The 27,968-nt window shown below is 46.0% G+C and overlaps 1 protein-coding gene across 6 annotated transcripts in view; it reads left to right on the top strand.

The window, feature by feature from the left end:
• The window catches only part of CASTOR2 (cytosolic arginine sensor for mTORC1 subunit 2), a 120,056-nt gene that overhangs the window by 78,197 nt on the left and 13,891 nt on the right, over nt 1-27,968 (top strand). For 2 of the 6 annotated variants that reach the window (XM_074557102.1, XM_074557101.1), the window contains exon 3: nt 6,720-6,945. The exons of 1 other annotated variant lie outside the window; for it this stretch is intronic. In XM_074557102.1, the coding sequence (XP_074413203.1) occupies nt 6,849-6,945 (97 nt within the window). In that variant the 5' untranslated portion in view covers nt 6,720-6,848. The remainder of the gene's footprint in view (nt 1-6,719; nt 6,946-27,968) is intronic. 3 more of the 6 variants (XM_026796290.2, XM_026796288.2, XM_026796291.2) reach the window with 3 other exon arrangements.

Genomic DNA, 27,968 nt, shown 5'->3' with positions numbered 1-27,968 from the left:
ATGATTGGGTCTCCTAGCCTCTGCCACAGGATAAAGAATGACAGTCATGTGGTCCAGGAAGCAAAAATCTGAAAGGCTCTTGTGTGTTTACCAAGTACTTTTTTCCAAGCTGCTACTGCATCTCAGAGATTCTAGGTGGCAAGAAAGGTTTGAACAAAAATGCAGAAGGTCCTTATTGCCAAGATGAGCAGAAGGCAGAGAAGCTTAATGTGACCAATTTCCCCTCCAGAAAATGGAATCATTGCTGATTTGTGTGTGACTTAAGTTCAGTGACACTAGTGACAATAGTGACAATAATATAATTTTTACAGTGGGCAGATATGCAATAATCTATTGGTTTTCTCCCAGCTTCTTTCTTCAATTCTAACATTTTAGCTACTCATGGATTAGAGAGTAAGACTGATTTGGCCTTTTTTTCCTTTGGGGTGGGTGAAATAAGGCATCTCCTTGTCAATAAAGGCTTAATTTCATGTGATCTTCTCCAGCTGGGTGAAATAGTGGAGTTAGAGCTGGAGTCACTGATATACTCTGTGTGAGTAATGCAGCCACTGAAAACACATCATGCTTAGCAGGTTGGGAAGCACTTAATAAGGAGAAGGCACTTGTACTCAGAAATGAGAGAGTGAAATTGCGTAGAAAATTCTGTCAGCTAATGATCTGAAAAATATTTTGCAAAGGCTATTTTCTACCCTTACTTCTAACACATCTTACACTTTAATAGCCTGAACAACTGGAGAATCACACACATTAATGTCACAGTTCACTTGGGACAATTTGTTTTGCAAGATAATGAACTGTGTCAGCAAAAGTTTAGCACTTGCTCTAGGTGGGGCTGACAGCTCAGCTTTCTGGTAGCTTTGCCAGTAAAATGCCCATGGTCTGACTAAATCTCTGTGAAATTTGGTGACCTGGGAGGAGGTTGTCATCATTTCTTCAAGTATTTTTTATTTTGTTTAAGGCATTCTCAGGAGTAGCTTGGGAGGAAATGCTGCAAAATATTGACAATTGATTTTTTTGAAGAGCTCTAGTCCTGTCATGCCTTGGCAGCAGAGGTGTCTTTGTGTGAGAAGGTACCTTCACCTCATTAAATCATTCAGTCCAGGTGGAGCTTTGTGTACCCCAGAGTTTTTCAGCCACAGTGTCAGGAGTGACATCCAGCCTGGTGGTTTTTTTGGCAGTCTGTATGCAGCTCACACTGGCAGAGTGCTCCCCCTGGTTTTGGGGGAGGCCTCAGTGGTGCAATTGGGAGCAGAGATCCTTGGGGGTGTTCAGGAGCAGGGGAGGTTTCTGACCCTGGTGTTACCCTAAGGAAGAAGCAGAAGAAAGGTATAAATAGTTATTCTGAGATTGTAGGGGACGAATCTGTGAGAGTGATGGAGATGTGGACAGGGGACAGATCCAGTGTCAGGGAAGACAGGGTACAGGATCAGTGGGGAAGACGAGAAGAGACAAAGAGGAGTAAAGATGGACATAGCAACAAGGAGAACAGGAGGAGATGATGCAGTTTGAGCTGTACTAGAGGGTGACTGGGGTGGAGAGGTGGGAGGAGGGAAGAGAAGAAAGAGGAACAGGCTGGTGGGTGCTGGGTTTGTGGGCAAGCAGAAAGTGGCCACCTAGAGCCCTTGCTCCTTGCATTGCCCACAGGGATGCTCAAGGCAGCAAGTGCCTGCCAGACAAGCAGTGTCTGTCATTCAGATGAGCTCAGGGCAGTGGAAAAGGCCAGCTACATTTTCAGTGCATTTCAGGAGGATGGGCTGGCTCTAAAGCAGCAGCATGTGCAGCAGGCCATGAAGTTCTGATACAATTGCAGTTTTGCAGAAGCTTTCAGTGCCCAAGATGGTAGTTGTACTGGTTTTGTTTCTGAGCATTTTGTTTAACTATTACTAAAAGTGCCTGTGGTTATTAAAAATCTCAGTTTGCCTGTGCTAATTTACATCTCTTGTATGTGCATCATTGCAGGCTGCTGCTTTGAGCTCTGTTGCAGTGCCCAGAGCTCTGGCACTGGGGTGGCACCTGGCTGAGTGGTGAGTGTGGCTGGGGCAGCAGACAGCCCTGTCCTTCCCTCTGTAGGAAGCTGGAGACTAAATAAAGCAAATGGCAGGAATAGAAATACTGGTTTCATGATATATTGGATTGTGTCCCTGCCTGTGACAACCTCTGTTTGGCAGCTCCCACCTGCAGAGCACTCAATATTGCACCACTTTAAACATTTTCACGTGTAAAATAAATCCTCAGTTACCGTGCCAAAGTGGTTGAGTAGAGCAGGCTGCAGGATGATGATTTGTGAGTTGTGGGCAGGGAACCACCATTTTCAGCACCAGGTGCTAAATGGGTCTTTAACCTTCATTGTGGGGCTGGGGCACATGCATCAGCACTTCACTGGTTTGCAGCATTGCAGGATGAGCTGCTCCCACTGGGGACTGACCAGTGCTGTGGAGCACAATCCTGACTGATGATGAATGTATTGCTTTCCAAGCATAGGTAATAGCTCCTAAATTCCTGTCATGGGATCTGCAGTAAACTGACCCTGTGGAGAAAATGTACAGGTAATGTCCAGCTATACTGAGAAGGATCACCCTTTTCTTCAAGGGTACATGGACAGGGAAGTTATAAAAGCTTAATAAACAAATAAGTAGTTCATTGATTATTAACTCAAGTGCAGATTGCTTTTACATGTTTGAAGGACCATCTATGCCACACTTGGGAGAGACTGGGCTGCAACAACCCCATCTTCAGTGTTTTCTTGCTCTCTTTCATCTTTAGGATCAGCTGGGGGTTCTGGGAGTGGAGAGTCATCTCTAACTGTGTCTGGTTCAGAGGTCTGGATTTGTTTACTCTAAGGAAGAGGTCACACCAGTCCAGTGCAAACACAGCAGCTTTGTTCTGTGAGATGCTTCTCTTCTGTGCTTTCTTTCATACCCTGCTGTCCCATGGCATTTCACAACAACAGTGGGGCACAGCAGAGCTGAAAAAGTTATCTGTCCTTTGGTTTCTAGGATCCAAGCTTTGTTGTTCCAGTTCTAATTCTTACAAATTAGAGGTTAGTTGTGTCAAGGCAGCACTTTGGGAACAGAATTGGGGAGGACAGCCTGAAGGCAAGAGTGTGAGCTGAAGGCATGCTGAGGTGTGAGGTTGCTGCTGGGGCTGTGGCATGATCCAGTTTTAAGTTATTAGAAATGCATCTGCCCAAATTAAGGTGCAAACAAGACCATATGCCAAGGTTAGTAGTATTTTTATTTAATATTAAATAAAGGGGTTTATTGAATAGTATATGTGAGAGAGAGGAAAAGAGAAAAAGGAAGAGAAAGAAGTAGAAAAGAGGTGGGGGAACAGAAGGAAACACAAAATAAAGAAAATATCACCATTCCTTGGATCCCAAAGATGTTCCATTGATCCACTCCAGCTGGTCTTCTTGGTGGTGAAGGTCCCCCAAAAAGCTCAGAATCTGATGGATTGATGTATATTCAGGCCAAGGGGAATGCCCCAGCACATCCCCCAGGGCAGGGACCAGGCTCTTGCAGCAGACTCTGCATCTGTTGCATCATTTTGCATCAGGTGCAGTCCTGTGGTGCAAAGGCTCAGGAATGAATCTGGGGAATGCTTTGTGGGGTCTCTGATGGGTTTTACACCCCCTCCTCTGCCTCTCACTTGAATGTCCCATGGATGTGGCCTGTGGGGTTGGGGTTCCACAGCTGGGCCAGTTTGTGTAAGGGAGGATGGGAGTTCAGTGCCTCTGACCAGAGGTGACACCATGCACCCAAACCCTCCTTTTCCCCACCCCATTTCATAGGGAGGCTTTATAAACCTGGCTTCTCTGGGCTCCCCCACCCCAAACCAGCCAGAGATGATTCTCAGTGCAGCTGCTGGGTTTGGCTTCTTGTGGATCCATTCCTTTCCCTCAGCCTTGTTTGTTTTTCCCTAGACCTGAGCTGATTGAACAATGGTGTCTCCTTTATCTTATCTAGGCAGCTTAGCTTACAGTCCAGAGTTCCAGTCGGGATCTTCAAGGAGGCTTCTATGATTGTAGCATCTTTGTACAGTTTTTGCTATAGTGGGCAAAACTCCTCCATAACAGCGTTAAAGGCATGAGCCATTGTGGTGATGTGTGCAGGGGTCCCAGGATGAGGGAAGAGATGAGAATCTTGACTCCATGTTTCAGAAGGCTGATTTATTATATTATATTATATTATATTAAAAGAAAATGATATTTTAAAACTATACTAAAAGAATAGAAGAAAGGATTTATTCAGAAGGCTAGAAAAGAATGGAAGGATAATAAAATCTTGTGACTGCTCACAGCCTCGACACAGGTGGCTGTCATTGGGCATCAAGTAAAAACAACTCACATGGGCCAATCACAGATGCACCTGTTGCATTCTACAGCAGCAGATGATCATTGTTTACATTTTGTTTCTGAGGCCTTTCAGCTTCTCAGGAGAAAATTCCTAGCAAAAGTATTTTTCAGAAAATACATCCATGACAAACCATTTCAGTCCATGACAGGCTGTGTGTCCGTCTGCCCATGGACTGAGCAGCTCAGGAGAGGGTAACGCTGGGAGCAGGGTGTTAGTCTGCATCACTTAGAGCTCCTTCTCTGGGACATCCATCATCTCTCTCAGTCAGTTCTTGCAGAATTTGTGTTTATTCTGAAGATGTCTGGTTTATTTCTTTACTTAAGAGCTCGTGCTGTGTTTCTGCTAAGCCCTGTCATGGGACTGACTTTTGCTTTTGATTGCCTGCAATGTACAGTGAAGTTCCACTTCACACTTCTTGGATTATGGCTGCAGAAATGAATTTAAACTATTCTTGTTTCTACTTATCTTCTTTGCTCTCCTTTGCTTCTCATGCTCTGAAAGCAGCCAGAATGTATTTTTGCTTATATCCATGGTCTCTCTGGATTAGGTGGAAATGTAAACTCATGGAGGCAAGGAACACCTTTGGAAACAAGTGCAGGGCCCGCTGGAGTACGGCTGTTTCTACTCCATTTGCTGCAAGTGATGATTAAAAACTTAGGTCATGCAGGCATTTAAAACCAAACTGCATGTTATATGAACCCACTCTCAGGTGGTGAGACATGCTGAACATCTAGAAGCTGCTTTTCTGCTTGCTCTTTTTTATATTTTTTTTTTTTTAATAATTAGCACCTCACCTTCCTCTGCAGGGTTTTCTTTTCCCCATCAGGTGCTGCAGGGTGGGCAGGTAGAATTCAAGCCACAGTGGTGCTTCTGGCTCAACAATTGGCCCTTCCAGGCATCCTTTGGGCTGTGCCTTGTCCTGCTCCAGGGTCTCGAGGAGCTGCAGAAGTGGCTGTGGGGTTGAACCCCCACCATCCCTGTCAGGGAGGGGAATGGTGGCTCTGACAGAGCAGAGGAGGGAGTGCTGCCTGCTCCCAGCTGAGCAGTGGGTGCTTCATGGGCTCCCACTGGGGCCAGCTCTGCTCCATCAGGGCTCTGTCCTGGCCCTCATGCTGCAGGGCTCCTGCACCTTTTAAGTGGTTACTGCTTTGGCAGAGTTTAGATGAGCACTGCTTGCCCATTTTCTTTCTTACAGACTAATCTGGAAAACCTTTTAGCTGGTGGTATTTTCCATTATAGAATGGTTTGTGTTGGAAGGAAAAGATCATCTTGTTCCTCTGTTTCTCCCTCTTTCTAAACATTTGCATTTCTGTTGATGAGGATTTGCAGTAATGCAGACACCTCTTGATGCATTCCAGGATAAAGTAAACACTCTGTGGGAGAAGTTCTTTGCTTATAACTAATCATTTATTCCCCTAATTTGAATGGAAAGCAACATTTTACTTATCTTTTTAAACTGTCAGCTTAATTCTGTGTTTGTTACCAGTGTAAACTCTTGTCTCTGGAGCATTCTGGGCAATTTGCAAACAGAGAAGTTACACATATTGTGCTCAGCACAAGTTGGCAGGGGCCACTGGGTTGATGAAATGTCAGTTCTCCTTACCCAGCCCAGGCAGATTTTGGCATACCTGGAGTTGCAGGGGATGTTAATGCAGTCTGAGATGCTGCTAGCAGTTTGCATCATGGATTGTGCAATACATGGAATCAATAGGCTATTAAAGAGGCTGCAGGCTCTCTGCTGCTGGGTTATTTCAGATAATGCATTAAATACAGCTGGGAGTGATAAGACTAATTACCATAGACTGGCTGTATTTTACCTGAAGATCTTTCAGCTGTGGGGTTTTTTGTTTACATGGTGTATATTTGAGATGTACACAACTCTCATCACCAGACAGGGCCAGCAGTGCACTCTGTGAGTGTAGGAAGGAGGTGGTTATGCCCTGCAGATTCTGTTGTAAAAGCCAGGCAGGAATTAGGAGCAGGGCCTTTGAGATGGAGAGCTGGGATCTGGTGAGATGCTTTGCAAGGTGATCTGTGGCAGACACTGGTCCCAGCCCCCAAAGCTGGTATTCTGTGCCCCAAATGGAGCTCCTCTTTGCTGGAGGTTGTTTAAAAATACATGTCAGTGAAACAGAGCTCACAGGCCTCCTTGGCACAGGGCCCATAGCTAATCACTAGAGATTTCACAGTGAAGTTTTTCTGAGTGTCTGTTTGATTAATGGTTCATATTTTGCTGATCTGACACTTTTTATTTTAATTCTTAAATCTAATACATATTACTTATATGACTTAAATATGTTTTAATTCCATCTTAAATCAGTGGAACAATCTTTACAGTGGAGTTGGCTTTTTTTTTTTGCACAGCAGCAGCAGCATGTTTGCAGAGGCTCGTGCTTGGACATGCAGCTGGTTAGTAGGATTCTTCACAATCCCGTTGTATGCACTTCCCTGGAAGTCACTTAAAAGTAAGAAACCAAAGAGCTCAGAAACACCATGGAGCTGAACCTCAGTGCATTATGCCTCAAGGCTATGAGGGATAACCCTGCTGCTCTCCCAGGAGAGAGGTTTGGTATGTCAGGCTGTCGCAAAGGTATGTGCAGAGAGGCTGGGTGGGAGTGGGAATGCATGTTTGGGTCCACTGAGATGACCTTGCAAAGTCCAGCTGGTTTCCCTTGGCCAAAATTTGAGTATGTCAGAGTGAAACTTGATTTTTACAAGTTCACACAGTCTGTATGCTACTCCCTTCCTTTTAAGTTAAACATCCTTTTCTTTCCCCCAGGCAGGAAAGCCCCCGGGCGTGCTCCCATTGTGGCCCCCCTGTGTGGGGACAGGCTGTGTGTGGCTGTGTGGGGACAGGCTGTGTGTGGCTGTGTGGGGACAGGCTGTGTGCTGGCTGTGTGGGGACAGGCTGTGTGCTGCCACTCTGGCACCAGGGCTGCAGCAGCAAGTGCAGCCGGTGTTGGATAAACAGTGCCCCTCCATCTGTTCAGCTGTGCATTCCTCAGGATGCCTTTCCCCCCTGCTTTGCACACATGCACGAGGAAGGCACTGCTGTCCAAGTACAGCCGTGCCCAAGGGTTCATTAACAAGGGGTTTAGCAGTTGTGCCATGTTTGCCTGCAGGGCTTTGATCTTGAGAAGGGCACTCAGCAGCAACACCCCTGCTGCCATATCAAGGGCCTTTGTCCCAAGCACCTGGGGCTGGAGGATCAGCAGGGAGGAGCTTTGAAATGAACCAGGAGTTTTTCTCCTAAAAACATGAACCTTTGTCTCAGTTAAAGGTGTGTTTGCTATTTTTCACTGCTACAAGTGATTGGTTACTGTAAAATCCCTAAGTAGTTTGTATTGAGGAGAAATCTGTGACAAATGCAAGTAAACCTACTGCTTTTGACATTTGTTTCTCTTAATATTTTCAGTCCTGAATGACAAATGGACTGTATTCTTTGTGGTTAGCAAGGACTACTTGCAGAAGTCTCATGCATTCATGCCTTCACAGCTCTAAACAACTTCTCAAGCCAGCTTTTCCAGCAAATTTCCTCTTCCTGTGGTTAATGGTTGAAGATCATAATAGCTAGGTGGCAGAAGTCCCCAAAACAAGGCAGTATTCTCCATGTAATAATATATCTTAGAACATTTGTTAAGTTTTTGTATGCTATTCCTTCTCCCCTACCTGCACTACTTCAGTCCAGCTCTAACACTGTTACACCAGCTAATTCATTTTCATGTCTTTGCTTTCTCTTTGTCCTGCTTTCTTGGGTTTTTGCTCATGTTCTCGAGAGCAGCCCTGCCAGGCTGTGCTTCCACAGGGACTGCAATCACTGCCTCCAGAGCACTCCTGACAGTAGTGGGGTCTCCTCTGTGCTGCAAGGGCTTTTAAAGCCTACAAGTCTCTCCCTGAGCTGACATAGTGCTCTCCAAATGACTGCATTTATTTTTTCTTTCTCCACCTTCCCAGGTTTGTTTTTATTCCTGTGTGTGACACCAGTGGAGTGCACAGCACACTGCCTTCCCATCAGGTAGTCCAGGGTTTGGTTTATTTATAGGTCAGGAGAGCATGAGTGGCATTTCCAGGTTTAGGGAGGTGGGAGAGAGAAACAACAGAAGGGAGCAGCTTGCTAGCAAAGAAGAGATTATTTGTCAGATTATGTCTCTTGCTCTTCCTGGAATCAGCTCATTTGTTTGAGAGGACCAGCATGAGAAAGGCAGAAGTCCTTTTCCTTTGTCAGGAAATCTCTGTGCTGGGATTACAGCAGCACACAGGGCCCTTGCCTAAACTGGGGGTGACATGATATGGGAGCTTGTGGTGTGCCACTGAACTGATTTTATTTCTGCCTTCAGAGGCAGTGTGCCTGCTTTGGCTCTCTTTAGGTTCAGAGATAGGAAGTGTAGGAAAGGAAATATTTCTGGCTTCTGGAAACTTTCTTCTCTTTTTTTATGTAGCTCATAGTCTGCAAGCAAAAGTCTTTGTTGCTCTGCCAGTATGGCTGTTAAGAAGAAAAGATAAAAATATGCCAAAGAAGATTTTAAAGGAGCACCAACAGGCAATGATCTTACCAGCAGATAAAAAAATCCTTCATTTTTTTCTCAGCATGTCTTATGTAGTGCTTCTCCCCCACCCTCTTATTTTTGTCTTCTGAACTATCACTGTGCGATAGAAAAAAACAATATTGAGAAATTTAGTGTCTGCACAGAAGCACAGCCTGTCCCTTTAAACTACAGAGAAGCCTTAGTGGAATTTCTATTCTGGGAATAGTTAATTCTGTTTGAGGTTGGGCAAGAGAGAAGCGCTCGCAGGCTTAGTAGCAATATTTTTACTCCATTTGTTTTTTCTCTTAAGGATTTGCCTGCCTCATTTGATGGAAAGTGCATTTATTGATCAATCCTCCACTAAGGAGAAGATCTTGGAGAAAAAGAGGGCGAGAGAAAGAAAGAAAAACAACCAAACAAAAAGCCAAAAGACAGTATTTGTAGCTGTAGTGCTGTTATGTAATAGCCATTATGTAATGTCTGTTGGTGCCAACTAAAAATATACTGGAAGATAACTTCCAATTCATTGAAGCATTTAACTAGCATCATCCCAGGGTTTCTGGTTCTGGATTCAACCCCTTCTGCAGATGTTGTAAAGAGCTTACAAGTCCCCTAGGTAGCACAACAACCCATTCTGTCTTTTATCCTTCTTCTTGTCCACTCTTGATTTCTTTCTTATAACTGGAGTTTTAGAAAAGGTAAATCCCTCTTCAGGTCACCTCTCTGCATACCCCACTGACCATGCCATTGGTCCACAGAGCCTCTCTCTTAATGCTTTGTTCAGCTGAGCTTTAAATGTCTGTGGCAGAGCCTGGGTTTCAGGAGAAGCTGAGCGTAAAGCGTAGCAGGGATTAGATTTTGCAGCAGGCATTGAAAACTTGACAGCTTCATAGGTGGTGTTTTACAGGAGATTGTTCTCCTGTAGCTGAGCTGCAGCTAAAAGTGCCTTGCCTTTTGCATCCTTAAGCTTCTCCCTGAACTGCCAGCAGGACCTGCAACCATGCCCAAATGCTCAGCGTGGCTACAGTTGCAGAAATGGGCACCCCAAGACACCCACAGCTGGCTCTGGTGCGATGCAGAGCAAGGTTTGCCCTTCCTCTCTGAAGCACAATGTCTGTGCAGAACCTGGAGTGCCATTTCCTGGGGCAGCCCAGGCTGGGCAGTGCTGCAGGATGGAAGTGCCTTGGCCAGGGCTTGAGGGCAGTGGCAGCCTCTTTGGGGAGGGAAGGAGACATCAGCTGTGATGCCCTACATGGTCCTCTTGACACAAGGGAACATGACAGGCTGCTGAAAGTGACCCAAGGAGGAGCAGCAGGGAGGTGACCCAGACATCAGCAGCAAGCTGCATCACTGAAAGGGTCCCAGCAAAGTTTCTTGATTTGGACAACAAAAGTCTAAATAGTGCTGGCTGAAAAAGCCATGAGCAAAAAACCTCTTTATAACCAGGATTTCAGCCTGCACAGAGCCTTACAATATTGTAAATAACATGATGTATCACAGAATTGTGTGAGTGCTTTAATTAAAGCCTCATGATAGTGCTGGGGGAGGGTAGCAGACATGTTATTCACCAGAGATGAAGCTGAGGTGTGGTTGAAGCAACTTCACACAGAGGGATTCAGAAAGTAGGGTTTAGACTCCCATCTTGTGCTGTAGTTGATGTAAAGGATTGCCATTTCTGTTTGTCATTATTGAGAAGTCATGGTACTGTTCTGTACCTAAGCACTGAGACTGTCCAATGGCATAAATCAATATTCAGGTTTGTTACTGCAGTAGATACATCCTGTTAATGAACAATGGCCAAGGAGACAAATAGCTCCATTGCAGGCATAACAGGTGAGGAGGGAACTGTCCAAGCCCTCCAGAGTCACTCTTTCAATTCCTAAATGGGATCAGCAGGGGATTTTATTTTTCAGAAGAGCAAAGGCTTAGTATGTCTTCAAGTCTTGAAATATTTGTTTTGCATGAATTTACACAAGAAGCATCTTGCAATTGCATCCCACAAGCATTATGTGCATCAAGCAACACGTTTTGTTCTTGAAGGTGCAGAAGAAGTCATTAGTACCTATCATAGTTATTGTTGTTGCTATTGTTTTATTACAGCAGCAGAATGAAGTGAAAGTGCATGTAAGTCCTAGTTAAACTCAGTTTCTTCTGTAGGAACAGAAACAGGGAACCAATGGTGCTTTGTGTGTGCATTGGCTACGTGTCAGCTGCAATGACAAGGGAAGTCATGCTGTGTCAAGTTTTAATAAGGGGGAAATCCTCATAAGTAGAACTAAGATTTTATCCAACTAGTAGTTTTGTCTGCTTGCTTTTAACTGAAACAGCCTAATTTCTGCCACATGAATGTGCTTCAAATCCTAGCTCCTGGTCACATGCAGGAAGCCTTTCAGCTGGAAGATGCCTGTGTAGGAATGGCAGTGGGGTTTGGGTTAAAGCAGTGGATCAGGACATAGAAATCCTATCGTGTGATCAGGTGTTTTAACCTGGTTGTGTGTTGATGCTTGCCTCTGGTAGTTGTTGAGTGATGTGGATGCTTGCTCAAAACTACAGCAAATTAGGTGAGTGATAATTTTTTAGCACTCTGGGATACAGATTAGGACTCTACAGACTCAGGTTAGCATGATTTGCTTTCTGTGGGGTAAGATACAGTGCACAGTGCTTGTTCCTTTGTTTGTATGAAGACAGGGAGTCTATGCAAAAGCTTTTTGCTGAGGTGTGTGTGAATAGAAACCACTCTCAATTTCCTTGTGTTTAGGATCCCAAGTAGCAGACACTTGGAGAAGAAACAGGTGAAAGCTGTGGAAAAAAGAGGCAGTGGGTTTACTGCTGCCTTGCTGGTCCAGCCAAGCACAGTTAGAGCAATACACTGACTTTGGTCCACTTCCCTTGGTGACAACAGCAGCATAATAATTGAAGACAGGACCATAAATCTTTTAGTGCCAGGAAAAAGCTGAAGGTCTGAAACATTGAATAAGAACAAGATCCACTCTCCTGCACATGCTCCCCAGTGGGAAATGCACAGGGGCAGCCAGCATGGAGCAGATCCTGGACCATTGGCTGTCCTTGGAAAGCTGGAAACCATTGCACTGCAGGTCCTCAGTTTGCTTTAAATGGGGTCAGTTTGGGGAGCTGGCTCTGCTGCATCATGGTTTTATATTCTTATGGACAAGATGTGTTGAGGAAAGCTTTCATTACATTCTGAATAGGCACAAATAAACCAGGGAGTACTGTATCAGTGGTATTGTTGTGTGGGATTGTTATCTAAAACACTGTTGCATCTGGAAGCTCTGACTAGCTCTTTGATTGGAAATCAGCTGGGTTTGTTATTGTGCCTATGTTTAAATTGTACTTTCCTTTAAATGTCTTTAGTCTACATCTTGCATTAAAAATCCACAATTTTACGGCCAGAAGATGCCCTGGCTGTTGCTCCTGTACAACTGTTTCCCCACCAAATATGCCATAGCCATTAAATCACCCCCTACAGTGACCTGCATATCTTTAAGTATTTAAATGACTTCTGTAAATTAAGCTTTTAGGATTAGTCATCGTAGATTTGCAGCATCATTGGTGTGTTGCCAAGGTCCCCAGTTTTGTCACCATGACTACTACCACAGGCTTACTGAGAAACACCAACTGCAGGGAAGTTTATTCACGTGCCAGAATGTGAGTGAGTGATGGATGACGTTTCACCAACCACAGCCAGAGGAGCACCTGGGTGTTTATATCCAGGTGGGCCTCCAGAGGGGAGAAGATGCTGTTACCCTTCAGGGAAAATCACCATCATACTTATTTCTTACATTGTCACTTGTGTGTGTTCAATTAATAGTGTGCCTGGAGAAGATTGGTGCCTACTCTCAGAAATGCTCTTATCCTGTGGGGATTATCCCTTCCCAGGAAAGGCAGTCCTCACCATGGGGTGTGAAGCTGCAGGAGAGCTGATCCTGTGTTGAAGTAATTGTAATGATCACATCTCCTGGTACTGCCTAGTGAGATGAAGTATCATGTTTGGGAGATTTCTTTTTAAACCTCAGCACTGAAAAACAGAATTCCATGGTTTGTCTCCAGTGGGGAATTCACAACCCAGCTCTTCTCTGCTGTTGCTTCTTTAGGTATCTGCCTACCTTGTGCAAGGGCAAGCTCCTGGCCCCTGTATTCATTTTCTTCAGGCATTTGGGAATTAAGTCTTTACAAATAACACTGCTGGAAACTCTTAAGTGCCTCTTTTTCAGTTTGGTGCTCTTCTATTGTTTAAAAACTCATCCCTGTAGCTCTCCTCCACCTTCTCCCACAGCATCTCCTTCAATATCTCATATCTCCTTGGATATAACATGTATACATGAGTTTACCTGGGAGATCTTGAAGAGAATGTGCATTTGGTAGCATAATCTGGTGTATTTTTTCCTATAATGTTGATATTCATGACTCTTTCTCATGTAGTTGTGTCTTGTTCCTCATCACATGATTTGTTTCATAATGGTTCAGGACCAAAGTAGTCCTGGCTGAACCTCCTGTCTCCTGGTACATGTCCTGGACTCTTCTACTGAATCCTTCAAGAAAAGTGCCCAAAATCATCAGTTCACTGGCACCTCAAGGAAGAAGGGTCCAAGTTTGAAATGTCTTACACGGTCCTTGGAGGGAGAAGGAAATCCAGGGAATGGTTCTTAGCTCCCTATCAGCTCTGCAGCACTTGTCCTGCTCCAGGCAGGAGTGCTGATAAACAGGCTGCCCAGCAGCATCCTCAGTGCCAGGCAGGAGCAAAGCCCTTCTCAGAGTGTTTTTCTTCATGCATGAATCTGCCTTTTCCAACTCCTCCCATCCCACTCCCATCTCCTCTCACGAGAGCTCCTCACAGCTCTTGTAGCTGAGCATCTCTCTAAGGGTGGCTGCCCTGTCTGAATGTGGGATCCTCCCTGTGCTGTTCCACCAGCTCTGGGCTGCCAGCTTCCCATCTTGGCATCAATGCCTGAGTGGGTTTTTTGTTTTTGAAAGAGATTCTTTGAATTCAAAACATAGCAAATTCCTGGTGGAGGCAGCTGATGGATTATGCTCTGTGAGTGCTCTGTGCCTGAGACTTGCTCTTCTGTGATCCTTCCCTGACCTTCCAGCAACAGTGCCAAAAACCTCTGTTGTGGGTTACGGATCAGAAATGCATAAATAGAATGAACCAATTTGCTGGGGTCAAAAAGGGGACAAATGCTTCTGATGCCAACTCACACGTGTGGCCTGAAGACAAACTGTCCTACAAGGCAGCTACTCCCTGAAAATGGGGCTAGTCAGGAGGAGAGAGCATAGCTGTGTGCTTACGTGTTCTCTGGAGGAGCATTGTCTAGTGATGAACACAACTATGTGATATGTTTTTATGCTAGCAGACCACCACAACCCAACTGCTTCTTCCATTTAGGAGGTTTCCCACTTCAACCATTCTGGTTTCCTTGTATTTTGGGTTTATCTCTAATTTCCCACAAATAAGCTGTCAGGTTCTTCACCACTCCCATTCCCCTGAACAAAACTGCTTTTGCAGGGTATTTTCACCTATGCAGTAAATGCTTGTTCTGAGCACTGTGTGGGTGTTGGGGTTTAGGAGTTCTCCTTTTGTTTTTTTTCTCTTAGAAAATTTTCTCCCATTTTTTGTTGCTAAGAGACAATTGCAACCACGTAATTCAGAGAGACGAAAAAAGTTTGCCTGGAAAGGCTGTGGCTGGCTGCCCTCTTATCTGGGGGGTTTCTCATGGAGGGGCAGAGATACAACGAGAATTGGGCTGGAAAAAGTGGTTGGATGGAGCTCCCTGTTGTCATTGAAATGCAAGAGTTCCATGTTGCTAGAGTTTTGTACCTCCTTGATGTTTCTTGTAGGCAGCTCCTCTAGGCATTGACTCTTCCTTTTCCTCACAGCAGCCAACAGTCCTCTCAACCAACCAATTCACTCTTTTATAACACTCTTCTGATTGGCTACAGGTGTGGCCTGTTAACATCAGGCCTGTTCCCAGTCTCTAATAATTGGCTCAGCTGTGACTCTTTAGGGCGTAAGATTACTTTCTATACTACCTTTATTTACTTATGTTCTATCCCCCTACCGCTCCCAGCCCGCTCTTGCTTTCTTGGCATCCACAGGGGAGACAGCCTGGGGTGGCTGTGGGGAGAGTTCCCACAACTGTGGGGTTCTTTCTGCTGCCTTTCTTCTACCATCAGCAGGAAATCTGGGATCTCAGAGCCCTTTCCCAATCCCAGGGAGCCTTTCCTGGCTCTGTTCCAGAGCTGGGCTGCTGCTGCCCAGCCCTGCTGTGCCTGTGCTACTGCTCTGGGTTTTTGCTACACTGAATTGGGAAAGGGGTTGGATGGAGCTCCCAGCCCGTTCTTGTTTTCTTGGCATCCATAGGGGAGACAGGCTGTGGTCGCTGTGGGGAGAGTTCCCCACACCTGCGGGGTTCTGTCTGCTGCCTTTCTTCTACCGTGAGCGCAGCTCTGCTCATAAGAGTGGCCATTGTACCTTATCAAGGCTCTGCCTCACTAAAAAGGGACTTTCACCATCTGTGGGGTGCCTCAGGGGATCCCTGAGCCCGTTCAGGAGCCGGTCTGCTGCTGCCCAGCCCCTGCCATTTTTTCTGCCACTGCTCTGGGTTTTTGTTACACTGAGCCCACACTCCTGGCCTGTGGGGACAGCAGGCAGTGCCAGCTCCAGCTGCCGAGCTCCTGCTGCAGCCCAGCTCCGCCATCCAGCCCGGCCGCCATCACTGTGTGGTGCCCGAGCCCGGCCCACAGCGCCCCCTGCCGGCCCAGGGGAGTCCTCGCCCCGCCCCGCCCTGCCCGCCTGGAGCCCGCAGCGCCCCTGGCGGCCGTGCCCGGAACTGCACCCAGGGGAAGGGCCCTGCTCTGCAGCGGGACAAGGCCGGGCTGGGCCTGCGCTGATGCTGCTGTTGGCTTGTTTGTTATACACACATATTCCAGTAAAAGAACTGTTGTTTCCCATATCTTTGCCTGAAAACCCCCTTAATTTCAAAGTTATAATAATTCAGAGGAAAAGGGGTCATGTTTTCCATTCCAAGAAGGCTCCTGCTTTCCAATGTCAGTCCCTTTCCACATTTGTATTTATCTTGGCTGTTCTGGAGAAACAGGGGAAAAATACACTTCCACTTGGAACCAAGATGGTTCCACTCGGAACCATCTTGACATAAGTGAATTTTGTGCCCATTTCTTCCAAGACTGTGTGCACTGATCCCAGGGTGGAAATAAAGATGTAAAATCCTGAGCTGTCATAACCCTGTTTGGGTTAACTAGCTGCCTCCAAAGCACACTGCCTGGTGTTGAAAGCATCCCATTTTTAATTACTGCTAATGCTGCTATTTTTGATGGCACTTAGCACTGGATTACTCAAAAGCCTGGCTGTCTCAGGAACACCAGTGTTATCCACAGGCAATGCAGAGAGGACTCAGGTTTTGCCAAGCCTCATCCAACTACAACTATGCAGAGGCAAGAAAAAACCCTTCTGTGTCCTGTTTGCTTCATTTTCAGCTAATTCTTCTATCCTGGTTGGTTTTATCCGTGGTTTCTAGCCTGTGCTCCACCTCCATCTCTCTGTATCCTGACGAAGGAAGTGCTGTGATGAAATGTTAATGTTCAGATTCCTGCTGTGAGCAGCAGCGCTCGCATCCTGCTGTGTAATGTTCCTTGTCATGGGCTGCAGTGCTCAGTGCCTGAGCCAGGCTCCCTTCCCTTCCCTTCCCTTCCCTTCCCTTCCCTTCCCTTCCCTTCCCTTCCCTTCCCTTCCCTTCCCTTCCCTTCCCTTCCCTTCCCTTCCCTTCCCTTCCCTTCCCTTCCCTTCCCCTCAGCAGGCCTTGTCTCAGGTCTGGCTGTGCTCCTGCCTTCTCTCCATCCCAGCATAAATACCTGGTGTGCTCTATCTCTCATGGTCCTTATCAGCTCCAGCTTTGTTTACTCGCATAATTCTCTCAGTGCCTTATCAGATGAGCATGATTTCAAAGTGTTAAGAGCATCAGTGCCTCTAACAGTTTTGCAGTAGCTTGCCTTGCGCTCAGATTAGATGCAGACGTAATAATAATAGAAAATTGAATAATAGGAAGTTCCTGTTTGGGTAGAGATTCTTCTCTTCCTGGATTAATAATAGAAGCATGGAGACCTGTTGGAAAGGAGCAGGGTTTGCTCATGTGGTTTAATCCTAGCTGTGTCTCTGATACCTGTTTTATGGGTTCATGCTCAGGTGCAGAGCAGAAAGCCCCCATGTCCCCTAGCAAGGCCACATGTGGTTCCCCAGCACGTGAAGAGAAGGGGATTCCTTCTTGTCCCTGTGGCTGGGTAACAAGACCCACCTGAGCAATGCCTCATTTCTCCTGGATGTTTGGAGATGTTATTTTTGTAAAGAAGGGCTGTGAAAGAGGTCACACTGGAACCAGCCACCATCATCCCTGCTTCCCTCCCTCCTTCCTTCTCTGAGAGCAGCAGCAAGGCATGCTGCTATGTCAGCACACTGGAAAGAATAAGATCTTCCTGTTCTGAACACTGGCAGGAATAATCAGACCAGTATCTTCAAAACATCCCAAATGACAAAGGTTGTGTGCTGCTGCAGACCATGGTGGGAGATGCCACCCAGCCCCTGTGAGGATGCTCACTCCTCTGAAGGGAGCTGGTCCTGAGCCTGCTCACAGACCTGGAGCCAGCCCTGACCAAGCTGATGCCTGCCTGAAGTGTTGAGTGGCCAGTTTGCACCTTGTGCCCTCCCACCTCACATGAGAGGATCTGTTTACAGAGCACTTCTGCCTTGCTTGGAGTGCTAGGTGCAGCAGAAAACAGGCTTATAGTGTAACTAGGGAGATACCTTTATTTGTAGACAGAAAAAGTGTGCTCTGCTTTCCATGTTCAGGCCGTATACCCATTCCCAGGATCTAATCTCAGCCCCTCCAGTTCCCTCTGTCCCCCATTTGCCTGGTTTTAAAAGCATCCAACAGCCAGCACTCACACTGTAGCTTGGGCTCAGGCAGCACCAGGTGTTGACTTTTCTACCCAGAAAAATTTATTGTCATTCCTACTTGCTCTCACCCTTCCCTCACCATCTCCCTTTAAATTCCCACCCCTTGGCTTGCTGAATAATTTGAAGGTGCTAATTGCCCCGCACTGCAGCTGATCCATTGATCTGGAACACAAACAGTCTCAAGGTAATTTTCCGTCTGAGCCAGGCTGGGGCTTGCGCAAGTGCTGATGTTTGTTTCCTTGCTTTTTAATTTCCTGCAAAGAAAAGCTTTTGTGTTGCTCTCAGTAAGATTCCTGTGCCTCTGCCTCAGCCAGAGGCTGCTCTCTCAGGCCACGTGGGGCTGGAGGAAATTGGCACTAACAGTACCCGGTTCTGTGGGTGGAAATGGATAATCCTGCTCTGTCATATTGTGTCCCCCTATCAAAACTCTCAGCCTAGTCCCTGAGGTATCAGGTGGCTTCTCTGCTCATCTTCAGTCCTGCATTTGGGACAGACTGGGAGCAGCTCAGACTCTTTGTCCAGTTATAAAAATACTTGTTTGGCTGGATAAATACTTGGGAGCAGAGGTTGCTGGGGTTGCACTGTGAGGATTCAGACATCCCTGTCTGTAACAGCTGACCACAAAATCCAGCACTGGGTCACTGCTGGCCACTGGGAAGTGCATCCTGCACAGCAGAGAGTTAATTTTCCTGGCTATTGCTTCCAGCAGCCTCAGCAGAAGCTGTGCCTTTGCAGGGTTTGATCCGAGGGGCGGGGGTGTGGGATGATGTAATGTTACCAACTCCCTGCACTGGTGGGAGGAGGTGAGGTAAAAAAAAACCTCATCTGCATTCATTTCTCTCTCCAGCTTGTATGCACTGGTTCAATTTACCTGGAAGACATGTTTTTGTGTTTCTAAATGAAATCAGTGGTTGTTTTTCTTACCCAGGGTAAGGCTGGTGTGGAGAGCAGGATGGGGTTAGGGGAGCACTGCTGAGGTGCTGGCAGGGCTGCACCTGCAGGAACCCCCAGAGCAGGGGGGGATGAGCTTTGCAACCCCATCTCTGCAGGCAGGCTTGTCTGCAGGTGCTGTGTGTGTAACTAGAAACGAGGAGCAGTTGTCTACCCCTGAATCATACGGAGATTTTGAAAAATGTAGCACCTGTCTTCCTTCAGAAAAGCAGCCCCTTCACAGACTCAGATAAGCTGCCCATGCCTCAGACCCCTTTGGGTGAAATGCTGCAGGTTGAGAGGAAAGGGAAAGGAAGGTCTGAAGTGGCAGGCAACCAGGCAGAGGGCTGAGAGGGAAGAGGGAGCCAGTAGTCATTATTAATCCAGGAAGAGAAGCATCTCTATCCAAACAGGAGTTTTCTATTATTCAATTTTCTATTATTATTATGTCTGAGTCCAAGGCACATTATTGGTAGATCCTGTCCCTTGTTTTGGCAGGAGGGGAAGGAAGGTTCAATCCTGCTAGCATCTCTCCCACCATGCCTTTGAAGGGGGCTGGCTGGAGTGACTCAGCCATTGCTCTAAGGAATTAATCTATAGAAAAGGAGGATCTGCCTGAGTGAGTGTGTGCAGCCCTTACAGCTCCATGCTTGGCTTTTCAGAAGTGGCAGGTTGATGACACCTCAGGAATAATTTGATACCTCCCAGCCAAGGAAATATTTTCCCAGTTCAAATACTGCTGAATATCCTCTCTGTTCATCCACAAATTCACAGAGAGTAGGAGAAGGGGAGTAGAAAGACCACTCACAAATTGGAAGCTGAGCTGCTGTGAATCGTTTTCCTAGCACCACCCCAAGTCACCTGCATGCCTGGCAGTGTCAGGGGATGGGAACACACCAGAGCTCAGCTGACAGCTGGGAAGGGTCTTGGTATTTGATGATGATGGGCTCAGATGACAGGAAGACAAGTATAATTCTTATGGTGGTGAGGGGTGGGGTAGGCATCACTCCCAGGTTTCTCTGAGACTTGTCCACAGGCATGCAAATATGTCTGCACTGTCCTGAAAGTCCCTTTTGAACTGAAGTAATTATTTGAGTGGTGCTATGGATCGATTCTGTAGTCTCAGAGCAGGATGGGAACACCAGAGAAATGGACCTGTAATGGATGTCTGTCACTGGGCACTGTTGGAACTGCCTCTGCTCTGTCTCTGTGTGCTGAGTGAGAGTTGTGGTTCCAGAACATCTCCAGCAGGGAAGTCTTCTCCACATCCTTTAAGTGGACCAAGGGGTAGGCAGGCATTTAGCAAAACATGAGATCTTCCTGTTCCAAACAGTGACAGGAATAATCAGACCAGTATCTTCAAAACATCCCAAACGTCAAAGGTTGTGTGCTGCTGAAGGCCGTGGTTGCAGATGGTCACCCAGCCCCAGTGAGGACGCTCACTCCTCTGAAGGGAGCATGATGTTTTTGTGGAAAGTTAATGACTGTTAAAAATGGCATTTCTTCCTCTTTTCCCTGCCTGTGACCTGCCTGTGGTTCTGGAGTGACCCAGGATGGGCACAGGACCCTCAGTGTGGCAGAACACAGGAGCAGCAGCATTTCCAGGAACACCAGTCTTGTGTACCCACCAGGACACAGCTGCACCTGACTTTTCTGCTTGTTGCAGCCTTCATGTCAGTCCCAGGTGAAGGACCACAGGAAGGCTTCCACAAGGCCAGGAGAAAATTACAACAGCAGCAAAACCCCTGCCAAGCCCCATGCAAACACTCATTGGATATTAAATACTTGAGCCAGGGCAGGGAAAGGAATGGGCACATGAGTTCTTGTGGGTATTCAGAGATTTGTACTGGGAGCCTCTGGTGAGGCAGCTTCAGCTGCAGCAGGTCTGGCAGATATGTAGAACTTCCACTGCTTGGGTATTGGCTCAGTGCAGGACAGGCAGAGACTCTGGGTGGTGTTTGTGGCCTCTGCCTGTGGCAGTGCAGCACTTGGTGGTTGTTGAGGTCAACTCTTTGTCAACACAGGGATGCTGATTCTTTGCTTGAAGGTGGGGAAGCTGACGTTTGGAGGAATATGTGCTGATTTTAAAGGAAATACATTGTGTTTCACATGGCTGAATAGCTGTCTCCTGCAAGGGGAACTTGCATTGCAAACATATTCTTTTCCCCTTGGGAAATTCTGACTTTTCTTTGATCCAGCTGCTGTCCAGATGAAGACCAAAGGAGTCACTTGTTTTGGGTTTAGGTGGGAGCCTAATGAAGAAAGAGGAACTGCTTGGGTTTCTGGAGCCATTGCTATTTTCCCCACTTCAGAGGGATAGGAGAGGCAAGGACACCCCTCCCCTCCCTGCCACAGGCACTGCTGGGCATGGCTCTGAGGTGCCACCCTGCTGCAGACACAGAGGCTTTGGGAAAACAGCATTAAATGGAAATACCAGCACACAAGCAAAGCAGAACTGCTTCCTTTACGTACACAAGGGTGGCTGGCCAGATCACACCTCCTGAACTTTATTTTGGCTGGTTTTGTAACACCCAGGAGCCACAATGCTCTGTGATGCCAATATTGCACATAGTTATTTTGTGCAGGAGAGGAGGACTCTGGCAACCAAATATTTAATGTGGAAGGGAGGCACAGTGATGGGAGAGGATGAGATTTGCTCAAGAACACCTCACAAAGTAGTGACAGAGTAAGACAGGTAAATCAGTAATAAGCCAAAAAAATGCTTATAATATATTGTAATAAAGAAATAGTGGGTTTCTGATTGTAATAGCACAAAATATAATATCTGTATTGTCTCCCCCTCCACATGAGACTGAAAATAGAATAGAAGTTTTAAAAATAAAGGTTTAAAAATGCATCTCAGTTATTCCATCTCTAAGTCAAAAAAGGGTTTAATCCAACAATTCTTGTAGGGCCACCCCACAGTTACAGACTCACAGCATCCACTTGCAGCCATTGCCACTGCCCCAGCATTCCTGCACGTGGATTGTCTCTGTCTGGCAGGGACAAGGCACCTGTGAAACAGCCTGCAGCTCTACTTAAACATCAAGCCAGAATCCAGCTGGGCAACAATCTAAAAAAGTCTGGAAGAAAGAGAAAAAAGCTGCACAGAAATGGTGCATTTATAAATGCAGCACATTTCTTGCCTCTGCTTCCTACAGTCAGCAAGAGCAGCAGAGTATTAATATGGCTATTGCTGCTTTTTGCTTTCACAACACACTTTAGCAATAACATTCACTGTATTTTAGCTCTCCTCCAGAAATGGGCTTTTCAGTTTCCTCTGCTTGCCTGTTTTCAGGAGAGAGATCCTGAAGAGCTTATTTTAGATAAAAATCACTGCTTTGTCCAGTCTCAGTGGTGTGCCAGGCATATTGGATTCTGGAACTATCCCAAATTCATGTCTGCACCCTTAACTGAGGAACAGGGATGGGGATGAGCAAGGAACTCCAGAGGTGTAAATAGATCAGTCAGCCACATGGCGTCATCTCTGCTCTGTACAAATATAGCTGAGGACATGCTGAGCAGAAAAAATCATTTCAGTCAGCACATGCTCCTTTGCCAGCTTTGCAGCCAGCATAAATACATTCCCACTTCTGCTGCTTTGAGCAGATTAGCTGCTAAACTTTCTAGGACAGTGCCACACCTCAGGATCTACCTCATCCCATTCCTCAAAATCTGTGAAGGCTGTGTGTCCATGCCAGCAGAGGTGAGGATTCTGTAACATCTGCTGAGAAAGTGGTGCCTGTGTTCCCACACAGGTCAAGAGAAGCAGCTCCACAGTGTCCTCCTGCTTCATCCCAGGGCACAGACATTGTGCCTGGGGTGTCTTTGTAGCTGTACCATTAGTGGTAAAAATACAGATTTCTCCATCTTTGAACGTGACACCTCCAGTGCTTTCATGCAGACTTTGCTATCTCATGCAGATATGTGGGCTGATGTATAACAGTGGAGAAGCTTTACAGCAGTGTAGTCTCTCTTCCCTAATTTTTTTTATAAAGCCCTTGCTCAGGAGCTGCTGGCTCAGAGTGGCTGCAGAAATAGTTGTGATCTGGGGGGTAGTGCATGGGACAGCTTAGGAGAAGTAGATACTCTACATCCAAAGTTTCCATCTGTTTCAGAATATTCACTTACCCCTGCAGATTGTATGGGCAGTGAAGCTGATACAGTGTCTGCTGTAGCTGCTGAGGTGGCTGTAAATACCCAGGATTAAATCCCTTGATGTGTCTAGTTAGGAGTCATTTCTCTCTCTCTTTAAGAACAGGGCTTGAAAAAATTCCCTGGGTGACCTCAGTGCTCTTTGAAGCAGATTTTTGAGTCTACTAATTTTTATAAAATAAAGGTGGCATGATTGTGGTTATCATTTCTCTCCAGTAATGGGCTCAGAGGACTCCCTTGTTTGTGGCTGTAACAGTGGTTTCCATTAAATGCACATAGGACCCAGAGTACATGTGTAATTCCCTGTGTGTGTAATTTGTCCTATTCACTGAATAGTTGAAATTTCAAGCTGGTTATTGTACTGGGTAGAGCTTGTATTGAATTGTCAGGACAACATGAGAAAATTGCACTGGCTACATTCACCCATTCTAGTGTAATCCATAAATAGCCTTTAGAGTTAATTACTCCATAAATTGAAAGAAAATCTGTAACAAGGAGTAGTACAAGATAAATGTCATGCAAGAAGTGAGGGAAGATGCACTGTTTGAAGTTGCTTTGGGAACACTCCTAGGAGGTGTGGGCTTGGGGAGGGCTGCTCTGCACTGGAGGCAGCTGCTCAGAGCTCAGAGTGGGGCTTGGACAGGCTCAGGGTGCTGGCTTTTCCCTAGAGTGCATTCTTGCTTGCTTACTTCTTTTCATTTTCTCTCTCTTCCTCTGCCTGTTTGTCTTTTATGGTCTTGATAGTGGAAAATAAGAGACCTTTGCTTTTCAAAGCTACCTGATTATCCCTGGGATAGCATTAGCACAAACAGCTGCCTCCCTCAGAGACAAAGCAAAGATGCTCAGAGAGGTCAGAACTAAACTTCCCAGTCCCCTCCCATTCTGAGCTGTTTTTAGACATTCAGATCTTTGTGCAGGAATTTTCCATGCTGCTTTGTGTTAGCTGTGAAATGCTTCAGTTGTGCGGTGTATTTAAACCTCTGCTGAACAGCTCAGCTGGTGCCTGAGATCAAGATTTAGAAGAAATAGGGGGTTGGTACCCACTTTATAGGTAGGAAACTGAGGCACAGAAACATTGAGGCCAGATATATAAAATGTCAATCTGTTACTTCCTCACTGCAGAGTGTGTGAGTTTATGAACTTAACAATGTTCTTTTGACAGTTGTGTGAGTGGGATAAAAGCTAAATAGGAAAATGAGATGACAGCTTTCACAGCTTCCCTGTTGAGGGTATTTGGAATAAAAAAACCCCTCTCAGTTTTGCATGCTCTGTTAGGAGAAGGTGTCAGAAACACTGAAGCACATAGTCAGAGGTAGCAAGGTTCCCTGGCTGTGGATCCAGTCCTGCAGAGATGCCCAGGTGCATTAGGAGCAAATCTGAGATGCACAAAGAGCAAAAAAGACACAGAAATTGAAGTTTGAATCTACTAATTTTTATAAAATAAAGAATGTGTTTGTCTGTCCCTCCAGCAAAGGGCTTAGAGGACTCCCTTGTCTTCTGTCCCTGTTGCTGTGATCCTGGAGAAACCTGCTGTCACATTTGCTGGTAGCACTCGTTATCCAATGAAGGTGTGGAGCTTTAAAAATCCCTGCTGTGCCCTGGGTGTCTCACTGCTGGCTCTGTGTGAGCCTGAGCACCCTGCAGGCAGAGATGTGCTGCTGAGGGCACTGCACTCCTCGTGCTCAGGTCCTGTTTGCAGAGCCAAATCCCATCCCTGCCTCTGGCACAGCCTCCCTTGCTGCCCAGAGGTGCTGGATGCCCCATCCCTGGGCACAGTCAGGGCTTGCTTGGACAGGGCTTGGAGCAAACTGCTCTGCTTGGAGACATCTCTTTCTGTTAGAGCCTTGAGAATTTTAAACTTTCTATGCTTGAAGGCACAGACCCACAAGAGAACACTGCATTTGACCTGAGGCTGTGGAGAAGCCTTCCAAAATTGATTAATAGCACTGTGATTACAGGTGTGTAGTTGGTTATAAGTGTGTAATATCACAGGGTGGAAAACTTAGACTTGGGGTTTTTAGAATATAGAAATAGATATGAAGCAATATGGAGGTTTTAGGATGGAGAGAGGTTGTTCTTCTTTACCTTCTTCTTCCTTCCTCTTAATGGGTTTGGGTGATGTTTTGTAAATGGACAGGAAAGTCTGCATTGCATCTCTTTGGGATCAGTTATTGGGTTAAAAGGGAAGATAATCCAGGTGTCCTTTCTTAATTGGATGGTTTGGTCTTAAAAGACCTTGTAACAAGAGTTTGCCATTTTGTGCTTTGCTCATGAAAGGCTGCTGAACTCACAGTAGTGAGAGTGTTTTACTGATAAGAAATAATAAACACCTGACTCCAAACATGAACTGCCATCTCAAGTGCCTCCAATCCAATATGTACATATAAACTGTGTTGCCACTTGGTGGCATTGGGCAACAGCTCTCCCAGTTTATCATGAATTCTGCAGTTGGCAGCATTTATATTTTTAATGACTTACTGCTGGGTCCTGTTATTGCAGGAGCCTTTTTCTCTATCTTTTTAGTGCCAGCCAGACTCTCCCTGCCATTTTTGCAGAGGGAAACTATGAAAGGTGAAATAATTACAGTGTAAGGTTTCTAAAGCCAGAACACTGATCAGAAAGTCCATAATATTTTTTAATTTCATTTCTTAATATTTGGAGTTAACTGTGGCTGGAAACATAAGTCTCATAATGATGAATCAAATGAGCAATTGCTTCGTTCAGAGTACCAGAAGAAACCAGGGAGTAGCACATCCCTCAGAGCACCCAGCTATAATGTAAAGTTTGTGTACTGAGTGAAGATAAATGCTTAGGAGATAATCCAACATACCACACCAAAGGAGGGAACCAGCTGAGGGTCTTCATTTCCCTCCAGGCACTGTGATAAATCCATGATGTATCTACAGTTTCACTTGGAAACTGAGAGATGTCTGATTGCTGCAAAGTTGGAAGAGTCCACAGAAAACAATTCACAGAGTGTCTTTGTGTGGGGAAGGGAGTTAGCAGAGTGCAGTACAGGACTCACCCAGCTCTTGGTGTGGGTAGGTGAAATGCATTTCTGTTGTGGAACCGGGCATTTTCCAGTTATTTCCACCTTAGCTATAACCTTATAATGAGAAATATGAACCCATTTAAACTAAGTACAGAAAAGGAAAAAAGTTCTGGTGGTGTTGCCCTTTCTCAGAGCATTTTGCACATTTTCCAGTGTTCCTTTGGAGAGATAGGGCTCTCTCCCAGTGCTGTGCCTCCTGCTATGCAGGGTGTTTGAAACTGAGGGGTCTTCAGGGTGGAAAAGGTAGGCAGAAAGAATGTTATTTTTCTAATACTGTGCAAACCGATAGCAAACTGACAATCAGACTGACTCTGGTCAGGGTTGTAAACCTGGAGATCTTCCTTCTCTGCTCTCTGTGACTTCCTTGGCTGCTTGCAAAGACCCACAAGCTGGAATCTCACCATCATCCCAGCATCCTCCCAGGATATTTTAGGAGCAGCAGCTCACAGTATTTACAGCATTGCATAATGCTCCAGCAGCAGCAATTCAATCGTATTTGGGATTCAGCCAATGTTTGTTGTCCTCCTTGGAAATGGTATTGATTATTGGAGCTCAGGAGCCAATTATGGCCACTGTGATAGTCAGCACCTCACATGCCAGGGTGATGTGCTGGGGAGACTCCTCTGCTTCAGCTGTGCCTGCCAGTGAGGCTCTGGACAGGCTCCATACCTTGTAAATCATCTGTGCTGTGAATAAGCAGTTACTCACATCCTAAATGTTACTGGACATGCTGCCTGGGTTTGGTTTGCACAGGGTCTGGCATTAATTTGGTACCTGTGCCAATGGAGAGCAGCCCCACAGGCTTTTGGAGACCAGCAGCACTTGGTACCCAGGGAAAATCATCCTGGACTATCACAATGATCATTTGTTGTTGAGGCTGGTGGTGTTCCATGCCAGAGACCATGGATGGAATAACAGCTTGAGTCTGGAATCCTGCTCTTCCAGACTGTGATAGGTGTCATGTTGGACAGCAAATGATGGTTATGGAGCCTGCAGGCAGCTGAGATGCTCCTGGTGCCTTCTGCAGAGCCTTACACAGCAAAACCAGAACAATCTTAAGGCTTCATCCCAATGAAAGGTCAAAATGAAAACCCTGATTATAATAAACAAAGCCCAAATCTCTGAAGTCTTTCTCAGACAGAGTTGAGGTGTCCCCCATAATCAGAAGTGGGAGTGACTGCACTCTGATAAACCAAGAGGATCCTGAGAGCCCAGCAGAGAGATTTCTGCCCAGAGGAAGGACAAGGGATGTGGCCATGCTGAAGCTGGGGGTATCTGGAGCTCTGTTCTCCTGTGGGGAAAGTGGTGGTGATGGAATTGAATTCCATCCATTCCAATGAAGTTGGTCCTGGAATGTGGCAATTCCTCATTTTGCTCTTTATTTATTGCCTTACTCTGCCTGAGGCTGTGCTGATGTTACAGCTGGTGTTCTCAGCTCTCTTTGGGTTTACAGCATTCAACAGCTTCCTGGGCAAAGCATCATCCCACATGCCTTATTTAATGCTATTTAGATGAATTTGGTGAGCCTTCATCCTAGGTTTGTTTCATTTAAATTTGGGCTGTACTTTTCTGTCTGGCTGCCTAGTGGAAACAGTGTCCAAAATTGATATTTCAATCACTTCCTATATATTTTTCCAAGTTAATTGAATAATGAGAAGCAGGTTACTTATGCAAATGCAATGGCCCTTGTCATACTTCATAGGGCCTGTTAAACACCTAAACCCAGAAATTATTAACACTTCCCAGTAGTTACAACAGCAATGAGCAAATCAGCCTTCCTTCCCCCTGAGGAAGAGCTTGATGGGGTCTTCTTGGGGCAGCTCATCCAGCACAGCTGCTGCTGGAGTGGAATGGGAAAATGCCTCTGTCCACCACAAAACACTGCATCTTCCATCACATCCCTGGCCCAAAATTGTGTTTAAACTGGTGTTTAATGAATTGCAGTCCTTATCACCTGTACAAAG

The sequence above is a fragment of the Zonotrichia albicollis genome, chromosome 22 (assembly GCF_047830755.1).
Source record: "Zonotrichia albicollis isolate bZonAlb1 chromosome 22, bZonAlb1.hap1, whole genome shotgun sequence".
NCBI classification, from domain to species: Eukaryota; Metazoa; Chordata; class Aves; order Passeriformes; family Passerellidae; genus Zonotrichia; species Zonotrichia albicollis.
This window is presented reverse-complemented; position numbering and strand designations above follow the sequence as displayed.